This window comes from Acartia tonsa, chromosome 1 (genome assembly GCF_053477335.1).
Source record: "Acartia tonsa isolate MP-2025a chromosome 1, ASM5347733v1, whole genome shotgun sequence".
In the NCBI taxonomy this organism is placed as follows: Eukaryota; Metazoa; Arthropoda; class Copepoda; order Calanoida; family Acartiidae; genus Acartia; species Acartia tonsa.
The window spans coordinates 62,120,962-62,141,398 of NC_137260.1; the positions used below are offsets into that span (position 1 = coordinate 62,120,962).

The 20,437-nt window shown below is 29.8% G+C and overlaps 1 protein-coding gene across 2 annotated transcripts in view; it reads left to right on the forward strand.

Annotated features, from left to right (window-relative positions):
• Positions 1-19,771, forward strand: part of LOC145325902 (uncharacterized) — a 57,651-nt gene extending 37,880 nt beyond the window's left edge. For both annotated transcript variants that reach the window (XM_080168912.1, XM_080168905.1), the window contains 4 exons: positions 1,067-1,235; positions 1,933-2,037; positions 2,977-3,115; positions 19,132-19,771. In XM_080168912.1, coding sequence (XP_080025038.1) covers positions 1,067-1,235; positions 1,933-2,037; positions 2,977-3,115; positions 19,132-19,175 — 457 coding nt within the window. In that variant the 3' untranslated portion in view covers positions 19,176-19,771. The remainder of the gene's footprint in view (positions 1-1,066; positions 1,236-1,932; positions 2,038-2,976; positions 3,116-19,131) is intronic.
• Positions 19,772-20,437: the final 666 nt, after the last annotated feature.

Consider the following 20,437-nt stretch of genomic DNA (forward strand, 5'->3'; position numbering starts at 1 on the left):
CCCCTTGTTGCCCCTATGTGCATTGTATTGATTGCTATATTATTAACTATTATACCATGCTTTTATACCTAATTGTCCTTTAAATAACATTATCTGCTTTGTCTGATTGTGTAAATTTTAATTACTACAGCCATGATCTGTCTAATTATATGGCATTTATCTAAGACTTAAATAAGGAACTTTTTGTCTTTATAGTCTTATATTTAGGATGGTTTCCTAAGTTATATTTATTTAAAGAATCACAGTTCTTTCTTGGACTTTTATGTAAAGAAAACGTACTGTGATTCTCTAATCAATGAAACCATTACTAGACGAGTTATTTCCGTATCAGTGAAAAGATATAATGTGGTGCTACAAAATATCAAAGGATTATATTTTGTAAACATATTTATTTTGATAATCTTCGGGGTTACTTGGATACTCTTGTTATCATGTCTATTTATTGTCGTATTCCCTACAGACAACCAACCTTTTGATACATTGACATTTGTCTCTAAGCCCCGACTGAACATCATGATTTACTATGCCTCCTATATGCCAAGTTATTTTCATCGGAGTTCTCAAGTAATGAAATTGATGTACATTTCCAATGATGTTATACAAAATTTCCTTCTATAGAATAAGAGTTTGGACACTTTTAGTTTAAAACCAACCATAAAGCATGTAAAGGTTTTTGAACCAATGAATGGAAGGGATTGGTTGTTAAACTTTGGGTACAAGTGTAATTTACAATGCCTCCTTCCTCCCTTTATTTCCATACTCTTAAGAAGGCATAGTATAGCATAGGAATCATTTTAACAATCTTTTGTTATGACTTGGCTTTTTGTATCACCATACACAGCGAGAGTGTCTGTTCCACAAGATGACACAAAATTTCAACCACTTTTATATTGTCTAATTCCGGCTTTGCAAACCAGAGATGTCAACTTCTTTTGACATTTTTGCTCTTTTGGACAGGTTTGCCAACTTTAAGTACCTAATGATTTTTTTAGTAGCTACTAGAAGATTGGTTTCCTTTCAGTCAAAGAGACATATTATTCTTGAGTTTAATATTTTTCTGTTTTAGGCCTCTGAAGGATTGGTTGGCATGTGCCCACCTTAATGTTGGTGTCCCCAGATGGCTGACCGCCGCCACCATCGCCCTCGGCATCATCTTCTCTGTGTGGCTGTGCCTTGTTATTCCCTCAGCCGCTCCCAAGCAGAAGATCAAGTCTCTTGTCATCAGAACACAGAAGGTAACTTTTTTCCCGCCAAATTTTTTGGCGCCAAAATTTCCCGCCATTTTTACTAATTGCAACAAAAACGCAAATAAACTTTCTCCAAAATTCTTTTTTGATACCATTTGATTTCTTTCAAGGTCTTTTACAATTCAAGTATTTCAAGAAAATGTGAAATTTTACAATCAATTCTTGTTGACATTAAAAAGTGCAATTTTAAAGGCAAGAAAATAATATATTTTTCTGCAATTGCATTGCTCAGAATTATCAAACTGGAATTGCGTTAGTTTTAATGAAAATTGATCAGTTTTTGTGTACTGTACTTAGATTGATGACAATTGCATTATAGAGAGTAGGGGTGAAAAATATTACTTAAATTTTACGTATCATAATTGGGAAAGGGGAGTATGAAGCAGTAACTCTTAATTAGTGCTTTTATAAACCGAACTTGCCATACTACAAAATACATATTTGTCAATTTCTCCTTTTTTATCTTTTCATACTTTATTATTAATGCACGAGTACTTATAGTTAAGTAGGTGTATGGTTTAATAAAATATAGCCAAATAATGTAGTGCAATAAAATAGCCTCAAACCATCCCAAGGTTTTAATTTGAAATAAAATCTCCTGAATCCATCCTGGGACCTATGCAAAGCATCCTAAAAATGGAAAACTTTAGTCAAACAATATGTATATTTATTTTTATTATTTCAGCTGTCCAAGCCATCCGAAGTAGCTGGTAGAGAGCTGACAGCTGCTGAAGCCAAAGAGTTGGAAGCTGCCGCAGCTTCAAAGGAACCCGTTATTGCTGTCATCAAGGTAATAAGAACAGCCCAGAGGATAGTCATAGCCATTTTATTTAGTATTTTGTGTTTTCTGTACCCTGTTTTATGGAGGAAGGAATTGGAATTTAGACTGTAAATTATACTGGTCCCAAAAGTCTTTTTATCTTGTATACTCTAGTTATCCAAGCTGAGGCTCTTTAACTACTAATAATACTTTTGTTCATCATAATTGTGGACTGTATGTCTTATCCCTTGAGATCCCTGATTTTCTGCGATGTCAACGTCCATGATGATATGATCCATGGACCATTAAACCAATTTTAAGATTATGATAGTAAATTAAAAGGTTAATGACGGAAAAATTGTTTAATTTTGTATTTCACAATACTTTAAATGCGAAGCTTTTCTAGATGTTTAGAGACTGTCAGCACGTCTGTGTTTCTTAAACGGAAAGCTTATATCGTAATTGCCCTATCAATTTTAAACTTCGTATGATTGTTTTTAAAACATTTAAGTACAGTTTTTAAAAACTTAATTAAAAATTTTGCTTTTTGACAACAATTTTATGTATGGTAAAAAATCATATTCACTTAATTTTGGGAAAATAAATTCCCTGCACGATCAGACACAAAATAATAAGAAAAACATCTCAATATTAACTCATTTCATGTGCTTCGTTTTTATAGATGTTGTCATTATAGTATTCTAATGTTTATGAAAGCAATATTAAACTCTTCTTTTGGGTATAGTCCCTTTCGTGGCAACGCCTCTTAAGGGGCGTTTCGTCGCAATTTCACAGTAGCTTTTGAAAGGTTATTTTGAGTTATGTTAGGTTAGGCGATTGCCCCGCGGGGTTGGGCAATTTGCCCCGCAGTGGCTAGAAATAGGAGAAAATTTACTGTAAAAATACGACGAAACGCCCCTTATGAGGCGTTGTCACGAAAGGGACTAAACCCAAACTTTTTTCCCCTAGGTTGACCTCCCTCCCCAGTACGGAGATGTGACCCTGACCGCTGGCTCTGAGTCCCCCGCCCCCTCATACAAGAGCAACATGACCCCTGGTAGCCCCGCCCCCTCATACAAGAGCATCGACACACCCCTCAGAACACCAGGTAAATTATTTTTCATAGTTTTTGTTATTTAGGCATCTAGGCCCCTAGGGGCTATGAATTTGCATGTAGGGTGGAGGTAGAAGACAGTAAAATAGCCTGAAAACATCATAGGACCGTGGTACATTGGAGAACTAAATTTGTTCAGTGGCTAGCAAGACTTAACCAATAAAAACCTTACTATTTCATATAATAAGGCTAGAGCTTTAACCCACATTTCATCTAAAGTACCTATTTTATTTTTTTTTAGCTTTTTTTTCATAACATCATATATTGCAAAAAAAATTTAATACTGCTTATTATGAATAGCAAATATTACTTCATAATTACATCATAACATGATGATGAGCCATATTAATGAATTTTATTCAATACAGAATTGAAATTAAGATATTATTTATTGAAAAGGTTAAATGATGCTTGAAATAAGCCTTTTTTTGAATAAGATTAATATATAAATTTTTTAAGACAAAGAGATGACTACATTTTTTAAAGCTAGTCATAAAAAATCATACAAACGAAGATTTAAATACAAACATAGAGTGACTACTTTTAAAGATTTTGAGTGAACGATTTAACGTTACAAGCCTAGATGTATAATCAGCTAGGTTTTAGAAATAAACAAGGATGACAACATCCATAAAAGCGAAGCACTGAAACGGTAGGACAAACGGACATTAACACTTGTATAGTGTCAGAACTGAATAATCAGAATATAAATGTATAAGAGTCGATGCAAAATTGTAAGTAAATTTGTTGAAAAACTGCTTGATACAGAATGATGTTTATGGACATACTTACATTTTTAGGACTTAATTATAGAGTTGCTTCGCTTATAATATTGTACTTTGTTGTCCCAGGAATCAGTATACAAAAAATCAGATCAATCCGATAATTAGATCATATAAAAATTTGTTGTTAAAAAAGTAAAAAAATCAACAAGTTTAAAATGGACGTACGGACATTTTGGTATTAATTATAGAGTTGCTACGCTTTCTAAATCGTATCTAACTACTGCAGGAATCACCATGCAAAGTTTGAAATCGATAGGACAATTCAAACATGCCTAAATTAACGAAAAAAGCTATCCGTGACGGACGGACGTACGGAGTGACGGACGGACGGACGGACGTACGGAGTGACGGACGGACGTACGGACGGACGGACCGACCGACCCTAATTATAGAAAAGCTTCGCTTTTAAAAAATATTATTACTAAATAAAAAAAAATATTTTAATGGTATTCTATCCCCTATATTAGAAATCAAACCATATTGAAATGGAATTATACAACAAAATGATGAATAATCAATGGAAAAAAATATTATATATTGAATTCCAAGAAATTTTGGTAGGCTTCTTATTAGTAGCGAAGCTACTCTATAATTCACTATGTCCGTCCGTCCGTCAGTCCGTCAGTCCGTCCGTCAGTCCGTCCGTCAGTCCGTAACGCTATGGGGGAAATGGGATTTACTCAGCTCCTATAAAAGATAGGATTCTGAAATTTTTTGACAACATTCCCATCATTAAGGAGCACAATTAACTATAAAACATCAATGGCGGTCGGACGGCTTTTTAGCAGGTTTTAGGCTATTTTTTAATTTTGCACATTTTCCCCCATATCTTTGGTGTTTATGGTCCGATTTTCAAATTTTTTCAGTTAAAGAAATCAAAATTAAATTTTCCGTCGTTTGGAGAAAACAATAATGACGGTCAGACTGCCTTTTTGCAGGTTTTTGGCTATTTTTATATTTTTTACATTTTCTCCCATATCTTTGGTGTTTATGATCCGATTTTCAAAATTTTTTCAGTTATACATATCAAAATCAAATTTCACATCGTTTGAAGAAAACAACTATGACAGTCAGACTGCCTTTTTGCAGGTTTTTGGCTATTTTATATTTTTTACATTTTCCCCCATATCTTTGGTGTTTTAGTCCGATTTTCTAAATTTTTTCAGTTAAAAATATCAAAATTAAATTTTCCGTCGTTTGGAGAAAACAATAATGACGGTCAGACTGCCTTTTTGTAGGTTTCTGGCTATTTTTATATTTTTTACATTTTCCAACATATCTTTGGTGTTTTTAGTCCGATTTTCAAAATTTTTTCAGTTAAAGATATCAAAATTAAATTTCACGTCGTTTGAAGAAAACAACCATGACGGTCAGTCCCATCCACAAAATTTTGTGCTTCGCTACTTATGGATGTTGTCATCCTTGTTACATAATACTTACACTTGCACTTTATTATTACAAAATATTACATTTTATTTATTTTTCTTCTTATACACATTCGATTTTTGTATATTTATTTTACAAAAGAAATTTTTAGAAAGTCTGTCGTATTATTGAATGTAAAACTTTTAAAATATAAAAGTTTCAAAATGGTCACATGAGCTTTATTTGTAAGTTACAAAATAGAAAATAACCAGTTTTCAATGGTTTTGTAAATTTTTGTTTCAGAAAAAAAGAAAGTTTTCAAGGCAACATTTGGCCATGTATTTCAACAATTTTAATAGTTGTTAGCGGATGCGTAGCTAGCCTAAAGAAAACTAAAAATGGGCAGGGGATGCCTTATCTAGGATTGGAGTGGAATGGTTGAAATGTTTGTCCGTCTCCCCCCTCCGAAAAATCTTCAAATCCTTAGCTTCTATGTTAATGAGAACCCTATTGGTTCAGTGATTGTATCAATGTATATTGTTTAAAAATCATAATATTTTTATTAGGCTATAAATTCAAAACAACAAAAAGCAAAATCTAACTTTGAAATGTCATTTAAAATGACAAAATAAAAACACGAAATGGAAAAAATCCAAGCGAAAAAAATAAGAAATTAAACCCAAAATCATGATTCTTGTAAATGTTGGTTCCTAAAGATCATATAGTACAGCAATATTGCAGACTCAAGCTATTTTAAACTCTTGCTGTTATTCTATATTAGAAATAAGTTTAGAAACCACTTTTAATCTTTTCACAAGGAAATCTCGTAACAAAGACAGATTTTCTGAGAATAAAATGACCGACACGTTTTATTATTTGTTCGATACTTCTATTGAATTTTTATTGGTTGTTTCAAAACTAGAAGGTTTTTTCAACCAATAAATAGAGGGGTAATCTTGTAAGCATCAATGGATATTGCACATAAATTTATCGTCTATTGTCTTATCCTTTAAGATTCTTGAGAAATTTGGGAGTGGTGTATATCATTTTTTCTCGTATTCTTTCGAATCCGAAAAAAAACTATGTCTAGCATCGTATTATATCCAGCTTTCTACGAATAAAAAAATGTACAATCATAAGATTAAAACTAGTTTTTTTTAGCCCCGAGGTACATTCCATATCCGCGTAAAGCCGTTTATAAAACGATGCGAGAAATAACTATTAATGTATCTATTTTATATGTATTGTATTTTTACAAATTAACCAAAATAGTTCATCCTAATCTTTCAATGTTTTGTTATTTTTTGAATGAATTAATATCTTTTTATTGCCAATAAAATATGTGTAATCTATAGTTTTTATACCTAACTAAATAATACTAAAAAAAATTGACATTTCCGGCTTTATATCATAGTATTATTAATTTTATGCAAATTAGCTATGAATAAAAATGTTCCAATTTATTATATTACATCGTATCAAAATTAGAGTATACAACAACTTTTTGATTACATTTACATTATTGACTGTGTCCCATTCCTATAGAAGCATTCTTAATCTATTTTAAAAATCTTCCAAAACAACTTATGATAGAAAAAAGGTTAAAGGTTTTTCAATAGCAGTGATCAATTTTCTTTTGATCTATCGAGGGAGATAACAGTAGACTGTAAATTACACTGGTATCCAAAGTTTTATAAACATATATCCCAGCTTTTTACCATACTATTATTATTTTTTGGTCAATTCATGTCTTAAATATGATGAAATAATCAATTAAATCTTGAAATCATTTGCATTACTAAGTTCTTATCCGGATTAAAAGTTTGCAGGAATAAGGGAAAGGATAATGCCGATTAATTCAATTTACAACCCTTCTTACTACCAATATCTACTGCAACCAACCAATCATTAGAAGTTATTGAACCAACGAATGAAATAACGTTGTTATCACACTTTAGGTACCAGTGTAATTTACAGTTCAACATCCACTACTTTCCTGATATGTACAATACATATTTTTCTCTTACTAGAAATGATCAAAACTGGTTGATCATAGATTTAAAACTTTTTACTAGATCCTTATAAGATATATTATTATAAATAATCCTGTACCTAGTTTTACTAATGAATGCATTTAGTAAATCTTAAAATAATCTTTGCAATAAAGGTTACCTTTGATTGTTCTATTTTTGTTTTTAATAAGTTATTTAAATGTAAAACAAGGATTAAAATAATTATAAGATTTTTTAATATTTAACCAATTCTTTTAATTTAAATCTTGTGTGTATAAATATGTCTTTGTTAGCTTGTTATTATGGGAGGAAAAAGGGGTTGTAGGTTTATATCTCCCTTGGTGTAGTAAATTAATCCTGTTTTTCATTGCTTTTTAAAGGGCAAAGTTTCCTTTTATTGAAGAAATACAGATATCATGGCTTAAAAAGGGCTTGGCACCCTCCATCCCACCCCCCCCCCCCACCCCCTCAAACCACACAGCTCTTTGTTGGGATTGGGTAATTTTGGGTCGGTGCAGTTTTAAACTCGTTGGGTGTTTATAAAATGTAGTCAATAATACATTTAAGCAGATTAACTGATTTCTTTCTTGAAAAGTTTCAATGTGTACAATTAATCTTTACTCCAATCTTTCCATAATTCTATTGGGCTATTAAAGAGAGAATTAGGGTGTGTGGATCAACTTATTTGTCTCCCTTTTCCTATTTCTGTACACCATAAAAATAAGGAAAATTAATCGCTTATCAAATGTATGTTGTTTTGAATACACATTCGCCTTCGTTAAATGTCAAAGATGTATCTTGGTTTACAAATATAAAAACTAAGGCTACAAATTATTTTTAAAAGCGAAGCTTTTTTACAGCAAAAGCTTTTTAAAATAATACTTTATTTCATTTTTAATTCTAAAGTAATTGAAATATTGTTGTTGAGCTTTTATGGGTGTTGCCATCCTTGTTTTTATTGCAATTAAGCACTTTTGTCTAGACGCTAATTTAACTTTAAAATTTTTTTGTATAGATTTTGAACTAATTGCAGGTTCAGATTTGGTTATTGATTTTCAAATTCTTGATTGTTCTTTATTATCATATTTTATATGATTTTACAGCTTGTTTTTATTTTATTTTGTAATTAAAAGTTTTGATATGAAATTGTAAAGTTTTATGTTGTTTTATTAATTTAAAGTAGCAAGTCTTTTTTTGTCTGAATCTTAATATTTCTAGAACTACTGAACCGACACTTCACTACTTTCTTCAAGAAAGTTTCACATAGTTTCCCTGGATGATTTAAGGCTATATTTCAGTCCTTACCTTTCCCCAAAGAATACTTATCCCCTAGATTCTATAAGCCCATCCGCTAGTTTATGTATACATCAATTGTTTATTATTCTTATGCCAAATTTTGCAATTTGCTTAGCTAATCATGCAAAAGCAAATCAATCAATCAGATTTTATTAGCTTTTTAGTTTTTTTTTTACTAATTTTACTTTAAATAGCTAAAATTGTTTATTAAAATGAAATAAATCAACTTTATAAACAGATTAAAAAGAAGTAATTAATAATAATTTCTTAAAGATATTTTAAGTCAAACTCTTAATCTTCTTAGTAACAGAATTATTTATAGAAAAGCATCCATTTTTTGTTTGTGGACTAAACAGTCCTTTTTTTGTCCATGTGATTTATGCCCTGAGATAGGGAGGACATCTTTTTAGGGTTTCTCTTTTTGTTTGTACCCAAGGTTCTCGGAGATTTTTATTCCTTCGAATTATTTAGTGTTTGTATAGGTATATAAATTTATGATTAATTAATCCATTTAAACTCTTTTAATGTTTCTCAGAAAAAGAAAGAATTATCGTTGTTTAAATAAAATAGCTGAATATCTGACATAACCCCAAAAATGTTTAGAAAAATTTTCCCTTTTCTTATCTTAAAATAAATCTAAGGTTTGAAGTTTTTTAAGGTCATTTAAAGGGGAATGCCAAACTCATCTAATACCCTTTTATATACTTTAAAAGAATACCATTCTTTGGATTTTTTGAATTCATAATTTTAACCTTGTTTAGAAAGTTTTTTTTCTGAAATAAGTACTGTTATGATTTCCATTACTCGGGATTTCAACCAACCCCCGGAACTAGCCCCCGCAGGCCAGGGGGTCTTAACAATGCGGTAGTATAATTACTGCATTGGGGTAACCTGAACTAACCCAAATCAACCCATCAAATGGCCATTATTATGTGAAATTTATTCAACTATTTATTATAATACATTTAAACTTACTTATTTAACCTGTATCGATAATTTAATTTTCTTACAATCATTTTACTTGGAAAGGAAGGAAATTAAAAAAAATATGAAATTTTAATAAAATTCTAATTGGTGTCACCATCCTATTTGCATTTTCAAGAATCAAGGGATTAGAATTCTTTTTAAAACATATTATTTCTCATTAATTTAACTAAGTGGTTAAGGTTTTTTCTTAATGGGTTAGAAGTTTCATATGTAAGGGTTAAGATATTGATCGGTAAATTGATATCATCCCCAATGATGGTAAATAAAATTACCCTTTCTGTAGATTTTTTTTATCATTAATGACAAAATTTGGATAAAACTAGTTTTTATCACTCAATAAAGACGTAATAAAACTTTGGGTACTAATAAACAGTCCTTGTCCCCTCTTCTTTCTTGCTAATAATCCAATAAATAATTCGTCTAATTTTCTCACCTAAGGCAATGTTGAATAAAAATTTGTGAAACCCCCTCAAACTTTGAAATCCTTCATTTTACCCCCTCAAATTTTAAAAAATACTTAAGAATGCCCCCCTCAAACCCTTGAAGCCTCTCTTTTTAATCTCACTCAAATTAAAAAGCTTGGACGTCCCTGCTTTTTTCGATAATTCTAACGTGTAAAAAGAGTTTATATCCATGGCTATGTGGTTTGATAGTGCATAGGAAGTTTATTTAGTTACTAAGCGGAAGACCTAGTTTCCTTAACAATAACATTAACACATTTACTTTTTATTATCATTTATAAATTGTATTTTTAAATAGTTTTAGGTTTTTATCCTTTATGAACTGATTAAAAAAAACTTAAGGAAAAGACTATAATAATTGTAATGTTCTTAAATTTTAAGACAGGGATAAAACAATCAAGGATCCGAGGTACATCGCAAATGATGATAAACAAAATTGTCCCTTCTGTAGATTAGTATTGTCTCTTAAAAAGTTGGGACACTGCTAAATTTAAAATAAAAAGATACCTAATCAAATTATAATGGAAGTATCTTGGAATGGGAAAAAACAAAACATAATTTCCTTATTTTAAATCATTTCCCATATATGATTGTCTATAAAACAGTTATATATGCATGTTTTATGTTTATGGTAATATCAAATTATTTTTCAATCAGATCCAGTACATAAGTGTTTCTAAATGCGTAGCTACTCTAAAATATTGTTACGTTTGCTTTAGATTATTAAGAATCTTCTGGCAGTTTCTCATGAATCTTAAGAGATAAGACAATGGACGATTTATATATATTCCCATTTATGATAAACAAAATTACCTTTATTGTAGATTAAATTTTTGGTGGAAACGTTTGGACACTCAACTAAATAAACAAACCAATCAAAATTTAATAAATATACCCAAAGCTGTAAAAACTGATAGACTAACTATGAAATGAAGATGCTATGGACATTTTTGTGCTTGTTAAAAGGTTACTTGATATTTGAATACTTCCTTTATGTCTGTTTTTATCAGTTTAATTCAACACAACTATTTTCAGCTACTCTATGCTTTACTTTTTCTGTCTGTCATTTTAAATTTAAATTTAATTTCATAGATTCCACTCAATACAAATAAACCACCTAAATGGATATATTTTTTCTTGGATTTCATTGTCTCTAATGAAGTGAAACTCGCTGCGGGCTAAAATAACGATTCCCATTTTTCCAACCCCCTTTACCCCATCCCCTCCCATTCTACTGGATGAACAAACTGACCAATAAGGGGGTTCTATGTTAGCAAACTAAAATGCCTACAATTTTTCCCTAGTAATAATATCCACTTATATTCTCCATCCATTTGTATCAATCTGTCAGTATATTTATTTTTTTAAGATACGATAAGCTATTTATATTTATTTTGATGATTCCCATTGCGAATCAAATATATCCTACCTGTTCAATTGTTAAGAACTTAGATTAAATGGTGGCTGAAAAAGTATTCTTAGATTCATAACCATTGGATGTTGTCATCCTTGTTTCTACGCTGTGATTGATATTTAACCGTGTATTTAAACTTTATTTAAAGTTCAATCTGGATATATTTTACATTAGAATTTAAAAATAATATACATTAAATGATGAAAATAAGGAACAAATTATAGAAACAAGGATGACAGCATCCATGAAAGCAAAGCTCAACAAACCAGACGAACAAACAAAAATAAATATAAAGTCATGATCATTTTATACTGAATTTTATTCTGAACAAAGGTCTAATCCAAAATTTCTTAAATACAGTTTTCTTAATATGGACAAACGTAATTTTAAGACCTGCTTATAGAAAAGTATTGCTTTTAACAAATTGTTGTTAAGAAAAGTTAAAAATCAACATTCACAATTTTACACCTATGGTTTTACGTACTTTCTTATTATTAATATAAAAGTGTTTCACTTTTTATAGTACCTAATTGTTAGAGGAATCATCATGTCGGGTTTTAAATCGTTAGGACAATTCTAACATGCCTAAATTAAAGATAAAAGCTGATACATCAATATTCTGATACTGTGAAGGAAACATAAAATTGCTCTAAAGTTATTAAATTACAATATTTATTACTAATGAATTCATTGTAATATTTTGATTTATAGATCACTTGAGACGAAATAAAACAGAAATTCATTAGCTATTTAGTATTTAAGATCTCAGATTTATTGTCAGATTTCATTGGGGTCGTACAAATTAAACTACCACCACCAGCATTAATCTTTAGAATGGATAATTTTGTATTTGGAGGGTGTACATGAATTAATAAATTTTCATCGTCTTATTCCTAAAAATCCCTGCTAGACCTAACACGTAGTTGGCATGACACTGAAATATTAATTTTTGTGTCATATGAACAAAAATCTCACAAGTTAAGGAGTGTGCTTGCAAAGCCTTTTAATTATGTGCATTCAAACTGATTAATATTTATCGTATTATAGACAGCATTATGCGAATAGTAAAATAAAAAGATTAAAACTACAAGGCCCATTCTAACAAAACTGGTAATAATATTATGATTTGTATTTTAATGTTCGTGTCAAATTTTCTGTAATACGATGATTTACATGATATTGCGCTATGTCTGAGGATCGGTTCTAATTCAGTATTAATATTTTAGAAAATGGAATACCTAAATGTAAATAATCTTAAGATATATTGTTAGTTAAAATAAATGTTATATTTAAATGGTATTTTAAATGGATAGCAGCTTTGAGATCTGCTAAAATTCAAAGATTTTTTTTGTAGTTTTATGTGGACGCTTGTTTAATTTTGATAGTGTTTGAAAATCAAGGCAAATGCTGCATTATAGTTCTCAGGAATTTAGATTTTTAAAAGTTTTGAAGCACTGCAACTCTTTAGTTTATGTCTAACTGCTAGTAGCTTACTCCTTTAGTCTCTGGTTTTCTCTTTATTATAAATAGGCCTTAAGTGATAAGACAATGGATGATAAGTGAATGTACATTGTACATCCTTTATTACAAAATATTCATTACATAAAAACAAGTTCTTTCATTCGTTGGACTAAATCTTGTGGGACTTTCATAAAATCTTGAATTGTTGGTTCAAAGAGAGGGTTAGGTTTCTGGTAAAATTCGTAAAGGTTATGTGTTATAAGTTAAAAACAGTAGTAAAACGATAAAAATTTATGTTAGCTTTTAAAAAAAAAATTTGTCTATAGTTCTTTTCAATAAGAAATACACATATTTAGTGAATATTATCGTTCTACTACTATTTTTAAGCCTTAAAACACACACCTTTACGTATTCTACCAGAAACCTACCCCTCTCTTTGCTATCGTTATCGGGGATGTTAATCAATTTATCGCCAATGTCTTATTTCTTACATGGCTGATAAACAATGGATTACATCATTCTTGTTCAAAGGAATTTATAAAAAAAAACTTGATAAACAATGAGTTGTTGGTAAATGTTGTACAATTTTTTTCAATTGTCTGCTAATGAAAAAATTATGTACCGCAATGATTGTGTTTTGTGAATATGCTTGTCACTTAATATCTGTGAAACAGTTACAGAGAAACGTATTATTACTTTTTTTTTTGCATATTTAAAGTTAAGGTCTTGGTTTTAGGCTGTTTTTTTTAAGTTAAACGAATTCTCCCCCCCCCCCCAAAAAAAAAATATTTTTTTTAGAAAAAATAAATCTTAGGGGGGGGGGAGTCGATTCACCTTTTCGATTTTAGTTGTAAAAAGAAAAAGAAAAAAATGGATTTTGGGATGGTGTCACTTTTTTTAGGGGTGGTATCTCTTTTGGGAGGGTGGTTGTACCCTCCCCCAAAATAGTTATAAACCCTTCCAGGACCTATGCTAAGCTTCATTTATAAGTAGAATCATATCGGTTCTTTTCCTTTATATAAGGATTAGGTGAATACTCCCTAAAAAAGGGCGGAAATCTTTTAAATTTAGTTCACTATACTAGACAATGATTCATTGGGACTTTTTTTTTGCAAGTGTCAACAATTAATAAAAACGTTTAAACTAAAATTGGAAATCCCAAAATATTAAAATTGTCTATTTTAAGTTTTATGCAATTTTCATTTGAAACAATTTATAACTGTTTTTGATATAAAACTAATTAATTTTTAATTAAATTAAATTAATTCTTTAATTTCTTCCATATAAATAAAAGCTAATTGAACAATTTACAGTATAGTATATTGTTAAGAACAGGTAGTAAATTTTGTATTGTCAAAAAATCATAAAGAAAACTCATTCCCATATAAACAACCCCTTAAATAGTGGATGTAAATATTCATTTATTTCCCTGAGCTCGATCTTTAAATCGTTTATAGGTGATTTAAACCGGGGCGATTCATTTGGCGCACCATCAAATTATTAATATCAATCTTTAAATCGAATTTGCATGGGCGATTTGAATCGGGCAGTGGCGCGGGCCCGGCGCGGCAACGCCACTCACCGAGTGGCATTGCCGGTTTAAATCGGGGTGATTTATTTAATAAATAAATATTTTTTTTAAATTACTTTAATATTTTATTGCAAAACTATTGTGAAAACATTTTTATAGTTATTTTTAAAGTAAATTATATATTAATGTTTTATATTAAATACCATGCTGACACGGAATTTTACATAAAATGCCTTACTGACACGGCTTATGTAATAAAGTTGTACTGGCGCGGATCGATATTTTATTGAGTGTCGCAAGCGATTTAACAACACCGCGCCGAAAATCTTTTAAATATCAATGTTTTATAGGCGCGCTGTGGCTAACCACCAGCGCACCTACAAATCACCTCTGAATCGCCCCGATTCAGCGCACTATAAAAACGATTTAAAGATCCAGCTCTGGTATCTCATTTATATCCCTTGTATCTCATTTATATCCCTGGTTTCATTTTTAGAAGATTTTTAATTTTTTTTGGAAGATTTTAGAATTTTTATTAATTACTAAAAGAAAGAAAAATGATACCAGGGAAATAAATGAAATTTAAAAACCAAAATTAAATCACATTTTAGCATAAAAATGAGTTTTTGTTTAAATGAGAATAATATTCCTATCCAGTTTTTTGTTTAGGAATACCCCATTCAAAGCTCTGATTATAAATAACTGCGTTATTACTTAATAAAAGAAGTATTTAAATCAAGTTTTATGCCAAATTAATGTTTTTAATTGTGGTATATTTTGATGGATTAATTTATTGTCTGTTAAAACTCTTCTCGTTAATTTAATAGTAATTTTTTATCATTCCAATAACTATAAAAAATTGAAATCATTGAAAATCATAGCATTCCGTCAGTGTTACCTAAGATCTCTTGAACAGTTTGACGGATTTATAAAAGGAAATTATGCAGGAAGGTAGGGGACATTCTTATTCTTATTCGTTGGCTCAAAATTTTGGTACTATTATTGAATTTTAATGGGTTGTTTCTAAATTGTCCAATAATTATAATATAAAACGGGGTTAATTTTGTTTGTCTTCATAGTGTATATATAATCGTCCATTGTCTTATCTCCTAAGATTATTGTGAATATATACATTTTTGAATTTCAGGATTAGTACCTATCTTTACTTTTACTTATTACTGTATATTTCTTATGTTTAATATTTCATTGTACAATAAGGGGGGGGGGGGGGGGGGGAAAGTTTTTACACATTTGCGTAAACAGTGAGTATAGGCTTTATCTTTGGACTGAGAGGATAGGTTATTAGGGATAAAATCATTATAATATGATGAATTTTCCCAAGTTTAAAGATTTTTTGGATTGGCCTCCAAGTTCAGGAGCTGCAGGCCTCCAGGTCCTCTCTGTACAGGTAAAAATAAGTTGTTTCATAAGTTGACTTCTAACTCTTCAAAAAAAATTATTTTTTATTTTTACCTGTTCAGAGAGAAATAAGAATGATTTATCCCTAATAATCTATCCTCTCAGTCCAAAGATAAAGCCTATACTCACTGTTTACGCAAATGTGTCAAAACTCCCCCCCCCCCCTTCTTTAAATGACCAATACAAAAAACTATATATTTGAACACTTTAATCTCCTTTCCCACAAACATTAAGGGCATTGTTGGTTTGTACATACCAATCAAGCTTGTACAATTTCCACTCCCTCTCTGACTAAATTTTGGACTTTAATGTAAAACCAAATGTACATTTTATTTGTGGCAATTCTTGATCTCTGTGCATTATTTCTGCATGGTTTCAGATCAGTGTTCACTTGATATTCACTAGGGAGGGAGGGAGGGGACATTGGACTGGAAATTAATCGGTACCCAAAGTTTTAATACCATGTTATCTTATTCGTTGGCTTAAAAACCTTAATTATGTTTGGTTGTTAAAACTTTTCAACTTATAATGTTTATCTACAGAAGGGCTAATTAGGTTCATCGTTATTAAGAATAAGTTTATCGTTCATTGCCTTATCCCTTATGACACCTGGTATTCACAAACATTTAAAATCTTAGCCAAAAAAAATTATCAAGGATTTCAACATCTTATTTATGCATACTTGTTTATAAAACACTGATTTAAATCAATCATTGCTTTCAATTTTCTACATTAAATTTTTCTGCTTTAAAAAAATTATTTTTGGGGGGTTATAGAATTTATAAGAAGAGTCATATTCTGGAATAACAGGATTTAAAGTTTACCATGAACTTTTGAATTTTACAAGATAAATTATAGTGTAAAACAAAACAAATTTTCAAATACATAAATTGCGTTATAAGATTTGATATTATTTGATTACTAATATTGTGTCATATTTATAAATTGCCGTGAGATATTAAACAAAGTATTGACTTAAATATTAATACTCGTTTCTCCTGGTGGGATTTGACCCTTTTTCTCTATATAGCCTAAAACCTGCTATATTTTGAGATTTAGTACATTAACTACTTTAGTATGTAGGATATATTTTATTATTATAAAACAATAGACAAGGAAGTTGTATTATACCTAATATTATCTGGAAAAAAGGGGATAATTAATGACGCTTTTGATAAATAAAATCTAAAATTCTTTCTTTACACCAATGTGCAATGTGTATGTAACCAAGTAGAATTATACACAAAAAAAACAAGATTTTTTATCGTTGAATGTCTCATCCCTGTATCCTTAAATTATTTAAATACAAGTGTTTTTATTTTTAACACTGTTTCCTGTACCTATAATTTTTTTTAAATTGAAACTATTCTATAGTTTATTCTTTTTAAAACAAATATGTCATCATTACATAAAAGTAGCAGGATGCCCGTTTGTCTAATGCTTAGATATTGCGTACTGCTCGACCGAAATGGTTTTTCTTTCCCATGAAAGATCGGCCATAGAAAAAATCCAAAGCCTCAAACAAAACAAATATTTTTTCTTTTAAAAACTAAAGATAGAGTTACCCTAATCCCCTATGCATCTAGGGGCGTTGCCGCTAGTTACATGACGAACAATAGCTTTAAAAAACAGATTTTAATACAAACAAGGATGATTTTGTCCAGAAACATCACAGTAATATGATGAAATCTAAGATTTTAAGAAAGATAAGTAAACCCTAATACAGTATTAGTAATGCATAAAGACTGTTATCAGAGTCTTTACCTTTTAGATACTGATGAACGTACAGAAATATCTGTAAATATAGAGTAGCATAGCTACTAATTCGTTTAGTAGGAAGTACTTTTGCTTTGTATGGAAATAAAAAAAAATATGTTCAAATATATTAGTAAATGTTTTAAATGTAACAAAGGGAGAGGTCATTTTCTAGTAAATCCCGTAAAGGTGTGTGTTATAAGGCCTAAAAATAGTAGTAGAACGATAAGGTGCTCTATATATTTGTATTTCCTATTGAATAGAACAATAGGGAAGAAATTTTTTTTTTTTTTTTTGATAACCGTACCTGGAATATCTGAAATTTCTATCAAATGCTTTGTTTGGCTCAAACTGACACAAATAAAAAAAAATATAATTATAATAAATCAACCTGTAAAGAATGACTTCTTCCTTTGTTTAATGGTATAGATTGTTCTTAACCTTTACCTTGTACCTATAGAAAACATTATTATTATAATTATATTTTTTTTTAATTTTTGTCAGTTTGAGCCAAACAAAGCGTTTGATAGAAATTTCGTATTTTTTTTAGATAATCCAGGTACGGTTATCAAAAAAAAAAAAAAAATTTCCCTATTGTTCTATTCAATAGGGAATACATATATCTAGAGCACCTTATCGTTCTACTACTATTTTTAGGCCTTATAACACACACCTTTACGGGATTTACTAGAAAATGACCTCTCCCTTTGTTTACATATAAATTTCTAAATATGAGAATATGTTTATATATGTTACAAAGTTGTAAATGAGAAGATTGAGATTAAAAAGTCAATACACCCTTTTTTGTTTATATTAATTTTACTTCAGGGATAGAATTATTTATCAAAAAGTATTTAAAATAACTGGTACCCAAAGTTTTATAACTAGACTCAAAAACCCTGTATACTTTTTTAACTTTTGATTGATTGGTTCCAAACTAGTAGTTTCAAAACTTTTTAACTTATAACTTACAGAAGGGGTAGCTCTGTTTATCATCATTGGGAGTGTCTATCAAAATTATCGTCTATTGTCTTATCACTTAAGAACCCTGATTGTAATGATGTACTCTTTGATATAGAAATATATGATTTAGGTCATGTGCTGAATTGCAATATTTTGAAAAACTAAGAATTTGATAAAAAGTATTGAATGTACGTTATTCTGTCTTTTTGGCCCCCATATTTTTCATTCCATTACCTAAATGTTTTTGGAGTTCAATGACAAAAAAAAATATTTAAAATGATGCTAATGATTAATATAAAGCTTCCCTGCAATGGAGAACCTTATAAGCCTGGCCGTTTGCGGGATCTTAAGGGACAAGCATATTCTTATTTACTACCACAATGTAATAAACTTACAATATTATTTTTTTGTCTGAAGCTGAAGATCTCGGATACGCTATTAATGGAATAAGCTTTTAATATATTGAAGTAGTTTTATGCTACTTTTCTGACCTCCACTAGAGGTTAGTGGCATAGAAAATAGGAAAAAAATAATTTATTAATTTTGATCTTTTATTTTCAGAGAAGAAGCTGGAGCCTGTTCATGGAAACGAGAGTGTCGCCTAAACAACAACCAGACAACCAACCCTCTCTGGGGACAAGAGTTCGAAGCAACATGAAAACGAATAATTGTTGTAGATAAAGTATTGCTTTATATTAAAACCAATAATCTCTCTGAACGAATTTCTGAAATGCAATAAGATATGTTTTAATTTAAAAGTATTACTTTTTTCTACCTTAAATAATAAAAGCGTATTTAGTGCATTAAAAAGATAAATTTTTGCGCCTAAAAACATTTTTTTATGTATAAATCTTTAATGACCCCACTTTTCAATAAGATCTGAAGATTTTTGTAAATAAATTTTTAATAAAAAAAACAATGAATTACATACCTATATACTATTATCCAAAAGTTCTGAATTGTTTATTTTTTACATAAAATATAAAAATTAATATTGAACCTTGTTTGAATTATGTAAGCAGCAATATGCGGTTTGGATTATTTTTATTTATACTATATATTATTATTATATATACTCTTGAAAATATTAAATAAATTTAAATTTGTGTGTTTAATTATATGAATTAATAAATAAAATGTGCATTTATTGTGATAGTTTTTAGATCTGCACTTTTCTTGAAATAAATATTTTTAGGACGAATCGAGTTTTATTATGACTTTGTTTTTTACCTTTCGCCGATTACCTTTTTTTGTTGCTTTTTCATTGATATGGCGCTGAAGACCACCAAAATAGTTGTTAGCCAAGAATAACACTTTTTCTCGTATTTATTCGAATCCGGTGGATAGGAACCGGTTCTCATCCATACCAAAAAAAACTGTCTAGCATCGTATGATATCCAGCTTTCTACAAATATAAAAATGTACAATCATAAGATGAAAACCAGTTTTTTAGCCCGTGCGCTCGGCACCTCGGGGCTAAAAAGAATGGTTTTAATCTTATAATTGTAAATTCTATATCCGCGGAAAGCTGCTTATAATACGATGCGAGAAATAACTATTCTATGCATGTCTGTTTGAAATAAAGAGGAGTATGCACGAGCGAAGAGCAAGTAATTAGAAGCACCTTTTAGCAGGGATTCTAAATGTTTTTTTTTGTGAATATAAATTTTACCATGGTTATATTAGAAAAGAACTTTGAAATGTTAGACATTTTTTGGCTATATATCATCAATTGTTTTGTTGAGTTCAAACTGCTATGACACAAAAGTAAACTTTTTCATTGAAAAATGTTAATTAAGGAAATGGGATAATAACTTGTAATATAGTAAACAGTCATTTGATTTTGTTTTGACGTGTTTTTTTTTTA